This window comes from Mustela erminea, chromosome 6 (genome assembly GCF_009829155.1).
Source record: "Mustela erminea isolate mMusErm1 chromosome 6, mMusErm1.Pri, whole genome shotgun sequence".
NCBI lineage: Eukaryota > Metazoa > Chordata > Mammalia > Carnivora > Mustelidae > Mustela > Mustela erminea.
This window is the reverse complement of record NC_045619.1, coordinates 87,114,444-87,127,098: the sequence shown is the minus strand read 5'-3', so window position 1 is coordinate 87,127,098 and position 12,655 is coordinate 87,114,444. Positions and strand designations below refer to the sequence as shown.

Here is a 12,655-nt window from a genome sequence, read left to right as displayed (position 1 = left end):
ATTTTAGATCATTGGCTAATAACCCCACCTATGGGTCATCAAGGGAAAGTAATTTTGTCTGACATGCTATTTACTCTTTATTAGGGCCCAAACCTTACATAAAGTTAAGAGGTTAAGCTGCTGAAGACTGATAAATAGCAAACTATTTTTCTCTGGCAGAACAAAAAAGTGATGGTTTTATTGCTAAGTAGGAATTAAACCTTTTTGTACTTGCCTTTCCAATCTTATTCAGGCATTTTTCTCTCCACCGTCAGGTAATGGTTTTTCCTTTCCTCCTTCATTCCTTCATTCACTAAGTAGTTAAATACACCCTGGTACTCAGTATACGTTTGTATCAGTCAAGTTTATCTCGGTGCACATTTTCCCTTGACAAACAGTAGCACGCCATTCACGCTGTTTCACCCCTTGATTATTGACACTTAATACATCTCGAAGACAGTTTCATATCAGAACATACAAAGCTTCCTTAACTTTGTTTTACCACTGTGCAGAATACATCCTATGGATGTACTATGATCACACCCATAAGGAACTTAGCTAGTTGCCTAGCTAAGTTGATGGACACTTAGGTTGTTTTCACTCTGATGATTGCAAACAATGCCGTATGAATAACCTCTCAAGGAGAGCCAGAAGCATTTGTACAGAGAGCAATGGGAAAGCAGAAAGGGCTCTAGAGGGTGAAGGAGCCTTAGGGAGGGACCTGATCACCTGTTCTCAGCCTGGCCTCATCCATCTTCCTCTAATTCTGTGCTCACCTACCCTCCTCCTCCTCCCTCCTCTTCCTCTCCATCCTGAGCTCCTGGTATCTCCAGACAGGAAGGGCTAGGCTTTGATTCTCTCTGCGCCTGGGCTCTGGCTTGTACTGTGTGGAAGATGAGGGTGCCTTGGAGAGGCGGATCTTGGGGTTTGGGGGCCTGGGGCTACTACTGTCCCTGGGCTGTAGCCACTGAGAGCACATACTCAGCACACCCTGACGGCTCTGGTAGGGGATGAGGACCCGGGAGCCAGGGACTACCTGGGGGGGTTGGGGGGCTGGGGGAGGGGGTGGGGCAGTGCCTAGCAGCTCTGGCACAGACTTGCTTCGGGTGCCCAGCACAGGTGGCCGGTCAGGGCACAGGGTATGGCAGGCCGTGGTGAGGAAGGGACTGGCCAGGCTGGTGGTGATAGTCACAAGGTGGTCCAGGACACCCCCCTCCTGAGGAGACTGGGCAAAGGGGAGGCTCAAAGTGGCCTGCAATCGCTCTAGGAGAGATGGGGTAGCATGGGCCTGGGCCTGGGCCTGGGCCTGAGCCACGAGCCCAGGCAAGGCTGGCCACTCGGGCTGGTAATGCTGGCTCAGCTGCTCTATTTGGGGGCGCCGCAGCAGCGCCCGGATCCTCTGCACAGTGTCGAAGCTGTCGGTCAGCAGTGCCCATTCTAGGGCCGTCTTGCCCCGAAGAGGATCCACCGCTGTCAGGTCAGCACCTGGGAGGGGGCACAGGAGTGACATGGGATGGGACAGGGACTGGTGACTTGCAGAAGGGCAGATTCTTTAGCCCCGGGACTGATTTTGGGGAGGATTACAAACCACAGAGGCCCCTCCTTCTGCAGCTGGAATCTGGGAGCTGTGACCGGCTACAGTCTCAGGACAGTATCAGCCCCAGAGCCCAATCTCCTGTTTAAGACTAAAGAAGAAGGGGTGCCTGGGCGGCAGCTCAGGTCATGATACCAGAGTCTAAGGATCGAGTCCCGTATGGGGCTCCTTGCTCAGTGAGAGCCTGCTTCTCCCTCCCTGCCACTCCCCTTGCTTGTGCTCTTTCTCCCCGAAATAAATAAATAAAATCCTTAAAAAAAAAAAAAAAAAAGACTAAAGAAGAAAACAGTGAAGTCCAGAGAGTAAAAAAGACTTCAGAGAGACCTGGTGGAGGAGCCTGTAAACCTGTAAGGAGCCGAGGAACAGATGGTGGGCAGGTCGCCCAGGACAAGGGAGGCCTGAGTGGCAAATGCTGGGCAAGTGGAGGGGGGTCCTCTGGGCCCCCACTCCTCATTCTTCTCATCACCACACCCCTCTAATCTGGGCTGGGGGGATAACAGTCATTTTGGGGTAAAAGGAGGTTGCAGACTTTTCTCCCTTCTCACCCCAAACACAGTCAGATGGGGTAGGGAAAGGAAGAGTTGGAGGCCAGGGGTCCCCAGGGTGACCAACAGATGGTAGTCCCACCTGAAGAAATAGTGGAGGCCCAAGACTTCATGAGCAGTGTGAACTTTATCCCAGAACAACTCCACTCAGCCACACACCTCAACTACATATCATCGTGTCCCTGAAACCCTGGCTTGTCAGAGACGGAAGTCATCCCAGAGAAAACCAACACCCTCTTTATACTGGTAAGTCCCGGAGAGAGAAGGCTTCTGCCCAGGGTCACTCAGCTAGTGGCTGAGCCAAAACTAGAACCCAACAGTCTGGTTCCAGATATCAGCATTTTTTGTTTTTCTAGCTGGTCTAGGTTTTCCTCCCAAGCTTTCTTTTCTGAGACCAACATTCACAATGTAAACAGAGACATCAAGGGGCGTCTGGGTGGCTCAGTGGGTTAAGCCTCTGCCTTCGACTCAGGTCGTGATCCCAGGGTCCTGGGATCCAGCCCCACGTCGGGCTCTCTGCTCGGTGGGGAACCTGCTTCTCTCTTTCTGCCAGCCTCTCTGCCTACTTGTGATCTCTCTCTGTCAAATAAATAAAAATCTTAACTTATAAAAAAAAAAAAACAGAGACATCAATAGCTAGACTTCGTTGATTCTGAGAAACTCAAGCACACTCCCCTCCTCCAGGAAGTCGGCCTAGATTGATCCTCCGTGTCCACCTCTCTTCTCTCTGTAACTACACGGCTGACTAAGCGTCAGGCTGGAAGGCTTGGGGAGGAACTGGTTGTCACAAATCCCGGTCCAGGCCCCATGCACCTGCCATGAGGAGGGCAGCCACGCATTCCGAACGGTTCCGCACAGCAGCCTTCATCAGTGCTGTTAGCCCCCGCTGGTCTCGGCGCTCCAGGTCCAGGCCCGGGTAATAGTTGAGCAGAAGACTCACCAGAGGCACATGGCCTGCAGAGTACCAAGGACAGAGCTTAGCTCTCCCCAAAGAGGGTGATGAAGCCCCAAACTCACCCTCCACCAAATACAACAGTCTTTGCGGTGGAAGAACACAATACAAAAAGTATGGGATTGTGACCCTGTCTGAAGTGGGGGAAACTGGTGGAAGGTTAACAGTCTCTCACCTGCTTGGGCAGCCAGCATGAGGGCAGTGTCCCCTTCTTTATCCTGCTGGTTCACATCAAGGAAAGGGCAGCGGCTGAGCAGAGCCACAACACTCTCGAAGCCTCGGTAGCAGGCAACCATGAGACCTGTCTGGGGGAGGAACAGCTCAGCCCCTGCGCTTTTTTCCAGGATCTCCTTGGAGCCCCTGTGCCCTCTAAACCCACATCCATCTGTTTAGCCTCTGTTTAGACCTACCCTCGACCCCTCCCTTCCTCCCACGGATCCAGGCACTGGATAAATGTCCTGTGGCAAGGACATAGGGTTGCTCTAGCTGCACTGGAAAACACCTGAGGTAGCTCACCCTCCCGTTGCCATCCACCTGGGTGGCTTCTTCTGGGGAGACCCCACCATCCAACGTGGCTTGAAGCTGGACAGGGTCATTGCGGACACAGCCCCAGTACAAGGCCCCCAGCCTACAGCCTGGGGCAGGGGTCTCCTGGCCGGTGGGGCAGGGTGAAGACTCAGACATGCCCAGCCCACCCCTGGGCAACTCCGGCTCTTCCTCTTCCAGTTGGAGCGCGGGGTGCGGGCAAGAACGCCCGTTCCTTAGCCTCACGCAGCTGGCACCTGTAACACAGAACGGAGGGGAACAGTTCTCCCCGTACGCCAGGGAAGGGTCCCAGCACCCCACCCAACTTAGGAGAAGACAAACTGTGGGCAGGAGCCCTAAGAGGGCAGAAGTGGTTCGCTGTGAGGATCCCAGTGAGAGTCAAGGAGAGGGGCGGTCTTCTCTTTCCCACGGGACCTTACCCAGGTGTGGAGGCTCCCTAGGAGGCAGTCATTGCCGGGGCCCGCAGCGGCCCCCAGGCTCCTGGGGGCACACTCGCGGGATCTCCAGAGCAGCGGGAGGAGGACTCGCTCTCCCCAGGAAACAAGGCAGGTAACAGATGGCTGGACTTAGGGAAAGAGCTGCTGCAAACACCCCGGAGCTGAGCTGGATCAAGCCGGGTCAGTAGCGGACGGGAATGGGGCGGGGTGGGGGGGGGAGGCCGGGAGGGGCGGGTGCCCTCCTCTCCCAGAGACCAGGACCGGCCAGAGAGCCCGCCCCTGAGTGGGCGGGGCCCAATCAAGGAGGCTCCTCCCCCGCGGAGGAGGCTCTGGGTAAGACCCCGCCCCGCCAAAACGTGCTCACCTTCTACCTTCCGAACCCGTAGCAGAAATTTCCGAGGCTGGAGGGTCGTGAGGGGTCCCTACCCAGCCGCGTCAGCCTGAAGTCTCTTTCCCTTCCGCGGAGCCGGAGTGGTGGAAGGAGAGGGTTCGAGTGCAGACATCGCGATGAACAGGGGCTGGAACTGGGGGAGGTGGGGCTCTGGAGGTTACCTCGCCTTTTTTTTTTTTTTTTTTTTTTTGAGGTTCTGGGGAAATTAAAATATAAAGAATTGTCTAATTAGGAGGACAGAATTATGGTATAGTAAGTTTCATGGACTAGTTTTGATATGGTAAATTCAGTATGGAATATTTAGATTGCATTAAAATTACAATAATTGGGGGCGCCTGGGTGGCTCAGTGGGTTAAGCCGCTGGCTCTCTGCTCAGCAGGGAACCTGCTTCTCTCTCTCTCTCTCTCTCTCTGCCTGCCTCTCTGTCTACTGTCATCTCTGTCTGTCAAATAAATAAATAAAGTCTTTAAAAAAATTACAATAATTGAATTACATTATTTACAATTATGTATTAATAATTTTTGAACCATTCTTTAAAGTAAATTAAAACTAAATATTAAATGTAATGGGTCAGTTTTGGACCTCAGGTGTAGAAAACGGAGCCAACCGTGGTCATCTGTTTATATCACTCCCACCATCAGCATGTACCAGAACTTTTTAATTTTACTTTATTTATCTTTCTTCACAGATCCCCCACAGCCTATTATGCTCCTGCTTTCCCTTTATCAATTGGCATGTGTATATTCTTGAAAATGTAAACTGCATTTAAAAAGGTATTTTATTGGGGCACCTGGGTGCCTCAGTGAGTTAAGCCTCTGCCTTCTGCTTGGGTCATGGTCTGGGGGTTCTGGGATCGAGCCCCACATGGAGCTCTCTGCTCAGCAGGGAACCTGCTTCCCCCTCTCTCTCTGCCTGCCTCTTTGCCTACTTGTGATTTCTCTCTCTGTCAAATAAATAAAATCTTTTTTTAAAAAAGGTAGTGTTGGTTTATGTATGTTTTTTAAATTAGTTTCAGAGGTAGAGTTTAGTGATTCACCCTCTACACACAACACCCAGTGCTCATTACGTGAAGTGCCCTTCCCAATGTCCATAACCCAGTTAGTCATCACTTCCTCCCCTCTACCTCCCCACCAGCAACCGTCAATTTGTTCCCTAGAGTTAAGAGTTTCTTATGGTTTGTCTCCCTCTCTGATTTCAGTCTTATTTTATTTTTCCCTCCCCTCCTCTATGTGGTTTATGTATGTTTTAACCTGCACCCTAGAACTGTGTGACAGACCTCATTCTGGTATTTTTTTTTCACACCATGCTTTTTTGGAGATGGCTCCTCGTTACTTTCTATGAAGTGTATCTGTGGGGAGTGTCTTTGGTTTAAGTAACCGAAAGCTGGTCTCCTTGGTTTGGTGGCTGCCAACATTGATCCAAAACTCCTTTTCATGTTTCTTCTGAACTATAGAAGCTGGAAAACCAAAACGACACTTCCTCGATTCCCTTGAGCCAGGAATCCGTGATTTAGGTTCTGCTCTTGTGCAAGACATAAATCTGGAACAGAGCTAAATACCACGGGACATGTGTTTTACTGTCACAGAGCAGGACAGATGCAGTGGGGCTCTGGTGAGGAGCTTCCTGATTCATCAGCTTCCTCTAGTAATGACTGTTGCTTCCCGATCACAGGCAGAAGTCATGTGCTTTTCAAAGCTTGGAGTTGTTTCTGAACCTAGAACCTGTTTCTCTATTCCTTTACATCTAAACTGGCCACATCTATTTCTGTTGCCTACTGTTGAGCCCTAACGGCCACAAGTGGCTTAACCAAATAGGGTTTTATTCTTCACACAAGATTAAGAAGTTCAGGGATAAGCTGTTGTTGATATAAACTGATGATGGCAGGGCCTTCTCTGGGAGCCTCTTGACTTTTCCTCATGGCCACAAGATGGCTACTGTCCCTCTAGCCATCACGGTAAAATGTGATGAATGCATGCTATGTAATTCTTTCAACAATTATAAGAAATCTACCAGATTATGTGTTAGACATCACTAATTAGAGGACACAACCCCTATCTGTGACCCCCTTCTCTCTAGTCACGTTTTAGTAAAGTATGACCGTGTCTGGTGGAGGAACACAGTTTTGGCCAGTGAAATGCAATCGGTAGTCTAATAGGTAAGGCTCCTGGGAAAATCGTTGCTCTCTTGATAAATGACATAGGGGCATATCCTTTATCTTTCTTTCTTTCTCCCCTCCTCTTCCTGCTGCATAAAGTTCCATTGTACGCATACATCAGATTTTTTTTTCTCCTTTTTTTTTAGATTTTATCTATTTATTTGACAGAGACACAGCAAGAGAGGGAACATAAGCAGGGGGAGTGGGAGAGGGAGAAGTAGGCTTCCTGCTGAGCTGGGAGCCCGATGTGAAGCTCTATCCCAGGACCCTGGGATCATGACCTGAACTGAAGGCAGACGCTTAACGACTGAGCCACCCAGGTGCCCTTCAAATGGGTTTTAGAGGTTGCAACTGTACTATGTATATTTCTGTTAGCTTTATCTGTGGTGAGCTTCACTGAAAGAAATCCTGGCTTTGGGTACGCCTGGGTGGCTCTGTTGGTTAAGTGTCTGGCTTTGGCTCAGGTCATGACCCCTGGGTTCTGGGATGGAGGCCCGAAGCAGTGGGCTCCTTGCTCAGTGGAGAGCCTGCTTTGCCCTCTGCCCCTCCCCCTGCTCGTGCTTCCTTCCTCTCTCTCTCAAATAAATAAATAAAATCTTTTTTAAAAAAATCCGGAATTTTGATGTGGTTAAATTCATTAAGATTTCTCTTTATGCTTTGTGCCTTTGGGTCTTGTTTAAGAACTTCCTATGGGACACCTGGGTGGCTCTGTCAGTTAAGCATTTGCCTTAGGCTCAGGTCATGATCCCGGAGTCCTGGGATCGAGTCCTACCTACATCAGGGCTCCTTGCTCAGCGGGGAGCCTGCTTCTCCCTCTGCCTGCTGCTCCCCCTGCTTGTGCTCTCTCACTCCGTGTCAAATAAGTAAATAAAATCTTTAAAAAAAAAAGATTTTACTAATTTATTTGACAGAGAGAAAGAGAGAAAGACAAGGCACAAGCAGGAAGAAATGCAGAAGAGAGAGAAGCAGGCTCCCCACTGAGCAGAGAGCCCAATGCAGGGTTCGATCCCAGGACCCTGAGATCACAACCGGAGCCGAAGGCAGACATTCAGCTGACTGAGCCACTCAGGTGCCCTTCTTGCTGCCTTTAAAATCTTTTCTTTGTGGTATTCTAAGTATTTTTTTTTCTTTCTTTTTTTTAAAGGTTTTATTTATTTATTTGACAGGGAGAGAGCACAAGCAGGGGGAATGGGAGAGGGAGAAGCAGGATCCCCACTGAGTAGAAAGCCTGATGCGGGGCTCCATCCCAGGACCCTGGGATCATGACCTGAGCCGAAGGCAGACACTAAACTACTGAACCACCTGGTGCCCTGCTTCTACTCTTTAAAAATAAGGAAATAAAAACGTAAAAAAATAAATTAAAAAAATAATAAATTTTACTCTTATGGGTAGGTATAGATTTCTAATTATTTACCTTTCTTTGGTTTTTTTATTTATCCTGCTTTTGGACCTATAAATTGTTGTTCTTTATCGATGTTGGAAAATTTGGAAATCTATTAAATTCGCTTTGGTTCTGTGAAAGAAAAGACTGTAGAGGGGTTCCTGGGTGGCTCAGTGGGAAAGGCCTCTGCCTTTGGCTCAGGTCATGATCCCAGGGTCCTGGGATCGAGCCCTGCATTGGGCTGTCTGCTCAGCGGGGAGCCTGCTTCCCTTCCTCTCTCTATGCCTGCCTCTCTACCTACTTGTGATATCTGTCAAATAAATAAATAAAATCTTAAAGAAAAAAAAAAAGACTTGAAATTGAAGCTCAAGTTTGCCTGATTCAACAAATATTTTCAAACTAAAGCAGACTCCTTGATTTCTTTTCTTGTCTGAGATCCTGCCCTACCTTAGATTTTGACCTAATAAATTCTTTTTTAAAGAAAGATTTATTTATTTACTTTAGAGAGAGTGAGAGAATGCAGGCATGTACAAGGGGAAGTATTGGAGGGAACAGAGGGAGAGGGAGAGAAAAACTCAAATTCACTGGGCATAAAGCCTGATCCCACAACCCTGAGATCACCACTGGAGAAGAAACAAAGAATCAGACACTCAACTGACTGAGCTACCCAGGCACCCCCACAAATCAATTCTTGTTATCTGGCCAGCTCTTTAAAAATAATTTGTATTTGTTATTTTAACTAGCAGTTTTACTGTTTAACTCAGAAATATCAGTCCAGAGTCCAGGCAGTCATGTTATTGGAAACAGAATTTCCTCTAATCTTAATTAATTAAAAAAACTAATAGTAATTTGGGGAAAGACATGGTAATTAATTCATAGAAGAAATACAAATGGCCAATAAACATATGAAAAGATGCTTAATCTCACAGTAAGCAGGAAAAGGCAAATTAAAACAATAATGAAACATTTTTGGCCCATCAACTTAGCAAAAATTAAACATTAATTATATCAAGTGCTTACACTGTTGGGGAAATGTAAATTAGTGAAGTATTTTTGGAAAGCATTTTGACAGTATCTATCAAAATAACAAATGTACATACACATGAACCCCAAAATTCTGCTTTTAGATATCTTTCCCTAAACAGTACTTGTATATGTGAACAAAGATATACTGTATATACTTTGCAGCATTGTTTGTAATTGTAAAAAAGAAATTTAGAAATAACTTAAATGTTCATCAACAGGGCACCTGGGTGGCTCAGTGGGTTAAAGTCTCTGCCTTTGGCTCAGGTCGTGATCCCAGGGTCCAAAATTGGGCTCTTTGCTCAGGAGGGAGCCTGCTTCCTCCTCTCTCTCTGCCTGCCTCTCTGCCTACTTGAGATCTCTGTCTGTCAAATAAATAAATAAAATCTTTAAAAAATATGTTCATCAACAGAGGAAAGACTTGAAAAAACGATGCACAAAATTATGCCTCCATTAAAAAATAATAAGATAGATCCATATGGACTGCTTGGAAAATATCTCTGAGACATGCTAATGAAGAGAAAAAAAGCCATATATATATAGAGAGAGAGAGACAGACAGACAGAGAGAGAGAATGTGTCTGTGTGTATGTGTGCGCATGTGCTTGTGAGAGACTGGCTCACTTACATGGATGTAAATGCATAGAAAGGACTGGAACAATAGTTGTCAACATTGGCTGCCCCATGTAATCACCTAATCATAAAAGAAAAAACAGTAGTGGGTCACCTGTGTGGTTCAGTTGGTTAAGCATCTGACTTGTGTTAGCTCAGGTCTTGATCTCGTGGGGCCCTCAGTGGGGAGTCTGCTTTGGATTCTCTCCCTCTGCCCCTCCTCCCACGTGCTTGTGCGGGTGAGTACACGTGCACTCTCTCTCTCAAATAAGTCTTTAAAACAAAACCAACAAAACAAACAAAATAGTTGGGGCACCTGGCTGGCTCAGTTGGTTGAGTGGCTGACTCTTGGTTTCTACTTGGGTCAGGATCTCAATGTCCTGGAATGGAGTCCCAAAGCCCAGCTCCCCACTCAGCAGGGAATCTGCTTCTGGATTCTCTCTCCCTCTGCCCCTTGCTCAGCTCTCTCTCTCTCTCTCTAATCAATCAATCAGTCTTTAAAAATAATAAAACAAAACAAAACAAACAAAAAATAGTAGGGGCAGCTGGCTGGCTCAGTTGGTAGTGTGTGACTCTTGATCTTAGGGTTGTGAGTTTGAGCCCCACATTGGGTGTAGAGATTACTTTAAAAAAATTTTTTTGTAATTAAAATACAAAATTTTACATCTCCCCCATGTGATTCGAACATGTAGCCAAGTCTGAGGACTTTTGTAAAGAATGACCTGTATTTGGGACGCCTGGATGGCCCAGTTGGTTAAGCCTCTGCCTTCGGCTCAGGCATGATCCCAGGGTCCTGGGATCGAGTCCCACGTCAGGGTCCCTGCTCAGTGGGGAGCCTGCTTCTCCCTCTGCTTGTGCTATCTGACAAATAAATAAATATAATCTTAAAAAAAATAAATAAAAGAGTGACCTCTATGAAAGCATTGTCGGTGGTTAATTTAGGGGAGGAGAATAGGAATGAGGTGAAAGGGGACCTTCATGTTTTGCTTTTTCAAGTTGTATGATGTTTATCCACCAAGATAATTACTACTTCATGTCAAAAGGAAAAGAAAGAATATATACATACATATATGTGTGTGTGTGTGTGTGTGTGTGTGTGTGTGTGTGTTTCTATTTTGGGGAGGCTTTTGCCCAACATGAGGCTCGAACTCATGACCTCCAGATCAAGAGTTGCCCACTCTACTGACTGAGCCAGCCAGACACCCCCCGCACCCCTCAAACTCTCCTGTACACAGAGTTCATCATGTCTCAGTGTACCTCTGAACTTCACTCAATCATTTGTTCAAACCTGCTTGGGCTTGTGTCAGGCACATATTTTAACTCTTCATGTGAGTTACCATTAATCTTGTTCTTGGCTGTTTCCCTCACCTTGGTCATCTTTGTCTTCTGCATCTAGCACAATGTTGGCCACTCAGGGAACGGGAAGTCCCCTGACAGTTTCTCCTCTGGCCTGAAGAGCTCCCCCCCCCCGCCCCGCCCACCCAGTACCATTCAGCAACGACTGTAGAAGGATAGGAGAGGAGACTTTAATCTGTGCTGAGAGGCCCCAAGGACATCTGACTAGGTAAAAGGGAATTTCACATTTTGCTTTTCAAATGATCTTCCTCCAAGCCTTGATCACCTTCAGCTTTACCAAGGGTCCTGTGCTGCAAGGCCACTCTTTGCCAGCAGGTGGCAGCCCTGGGCAGGAATTGGGAGAGCATCCCCACCCACGTGAAGGCTAAAGCAGAGGGTTGTGGGGTTGGATGCAGGGGCAAGGTCTTGGCAGGGCGGGTACACAGGAGGAGGGTGACCGGGTCCATTTTTGATCCCAAAGCATGATAGAATTATAGGGGAATTATTTTTGTGGATCAGCTTTGGTCGACCTGATTGTGTACCCAGAAGGTTTGTAAGGTTTCTTCTACTTCCACCTGTAGCAATGCTCAGTTCCCCAGTGCCCTGTCCAAGCCTCTGTCCTCAGGCAGACTGTATGCTTGTTTCTTCCCACCCCACCCCCTTGTCCAGGCTGGGTCTTGACCCTCCCTGTGTATGTCTTTGCTGATAGGGATGATTGTGGCAGAGGGGGACTGGAGGTTGCTAGTTAATGTGTAAAATAACAGATCACCTCCTGGGTATTATGGGTACATTTCAGTCAGGGCCTTCCAGAGTCTCAGTGTGGCAGTCTTAAGGATTAACAGTGATGGTTATCCCCCTTTTGATCTCTTAGCTGCTGGGCTCTGATAGGAGTGCACCAGAATGCTCTTTTCTTGCCCACTCCAACTTCCCTTCAATCTCCATCTCTTCACTGCTTCTGTCGATCTGTCTTCTTTCCATCTGCCTGACTTCACCTCTTCTCCATCTTTTCAGTTTTGATCTTTCTCATCTCACTGTCTGGACCTTTCCATCTATCTATCCCCCTAACAATCTTGCTTAAGCCCTGATAACATACATTGTCTGGGGGCAATTCTCTCTCTCTCTCTCCCTATCTTGTCTCTGACTGTCACGCTGTATCTCCAGCCATCTAATGCTTTGGTCTGGGTTTGCAGGAGTCTTGACTTGAGGAACTCAATCAGAAGGGAAGGGAGAGAATTGAGGAAAGTGCAATGACAAATCTACAGTGAAAGAGCTCAGCAAATTCTTGAGTCAAATTTGGAGCAGAGGCCAATCTCCTTTAGGGAACAAAATGTACTGTCATCTCAACCTCTGCCCTTCGTCCAGGATCTTTTTCGAGCACAAGCCCCCTATTCCCTACAGGCCCGGTGGCAGGTACAGCTGGGGCCAGCAGTCAGTGGGGAAAGAGCCCACCCCCGCCTATAAACTAGACATGGGATGGGACCCAACATGGTGGGATGGAGAATGGAGGAGGTGACCTCTGACCCCGGCTCTGGCCCCTTCTGGGGGTCCCTGGTGACCTGCCATAGGTCATGCCCCCTCCTCCCCTACCATGATCTACATCACAAAACCCATAGCTCATAACTCAATGCCATCCAGGGAAGTCTGGGATTGATTTAGGGCCCCCTCTGCCAGTTCACCCCCCACTGGACTATGGCCCCTGGGGTGGA

At 47.8% G+C, this 12,655-nt stretch overlaps 1 protein-coding gene across 1 annotated transcript; it reads right to left on the bottom strand.

The window, feature by feature from the left end:
• Positions 1-739: 739 nt before the first annotated feature.
• ANKRD33 (ankyrin repeat domain 33) lies at positions 740-4,180 on the bottom strand. The gene is given in 5 exon segments (XM_032347851.1): positions 740-1,464; positions 2,932-3,072; positions 3,246-3,375; positions 3,587-3,852; positions 4,036-4,180. Coding segments are annotated over 4 exon segments (1,164 nt in total). The 5' UTR covers positions 3,755-3,852; positions 4,036-4,180.
• Positions 4,181-12,655: the final 8,475 nt, after the last annotated feature.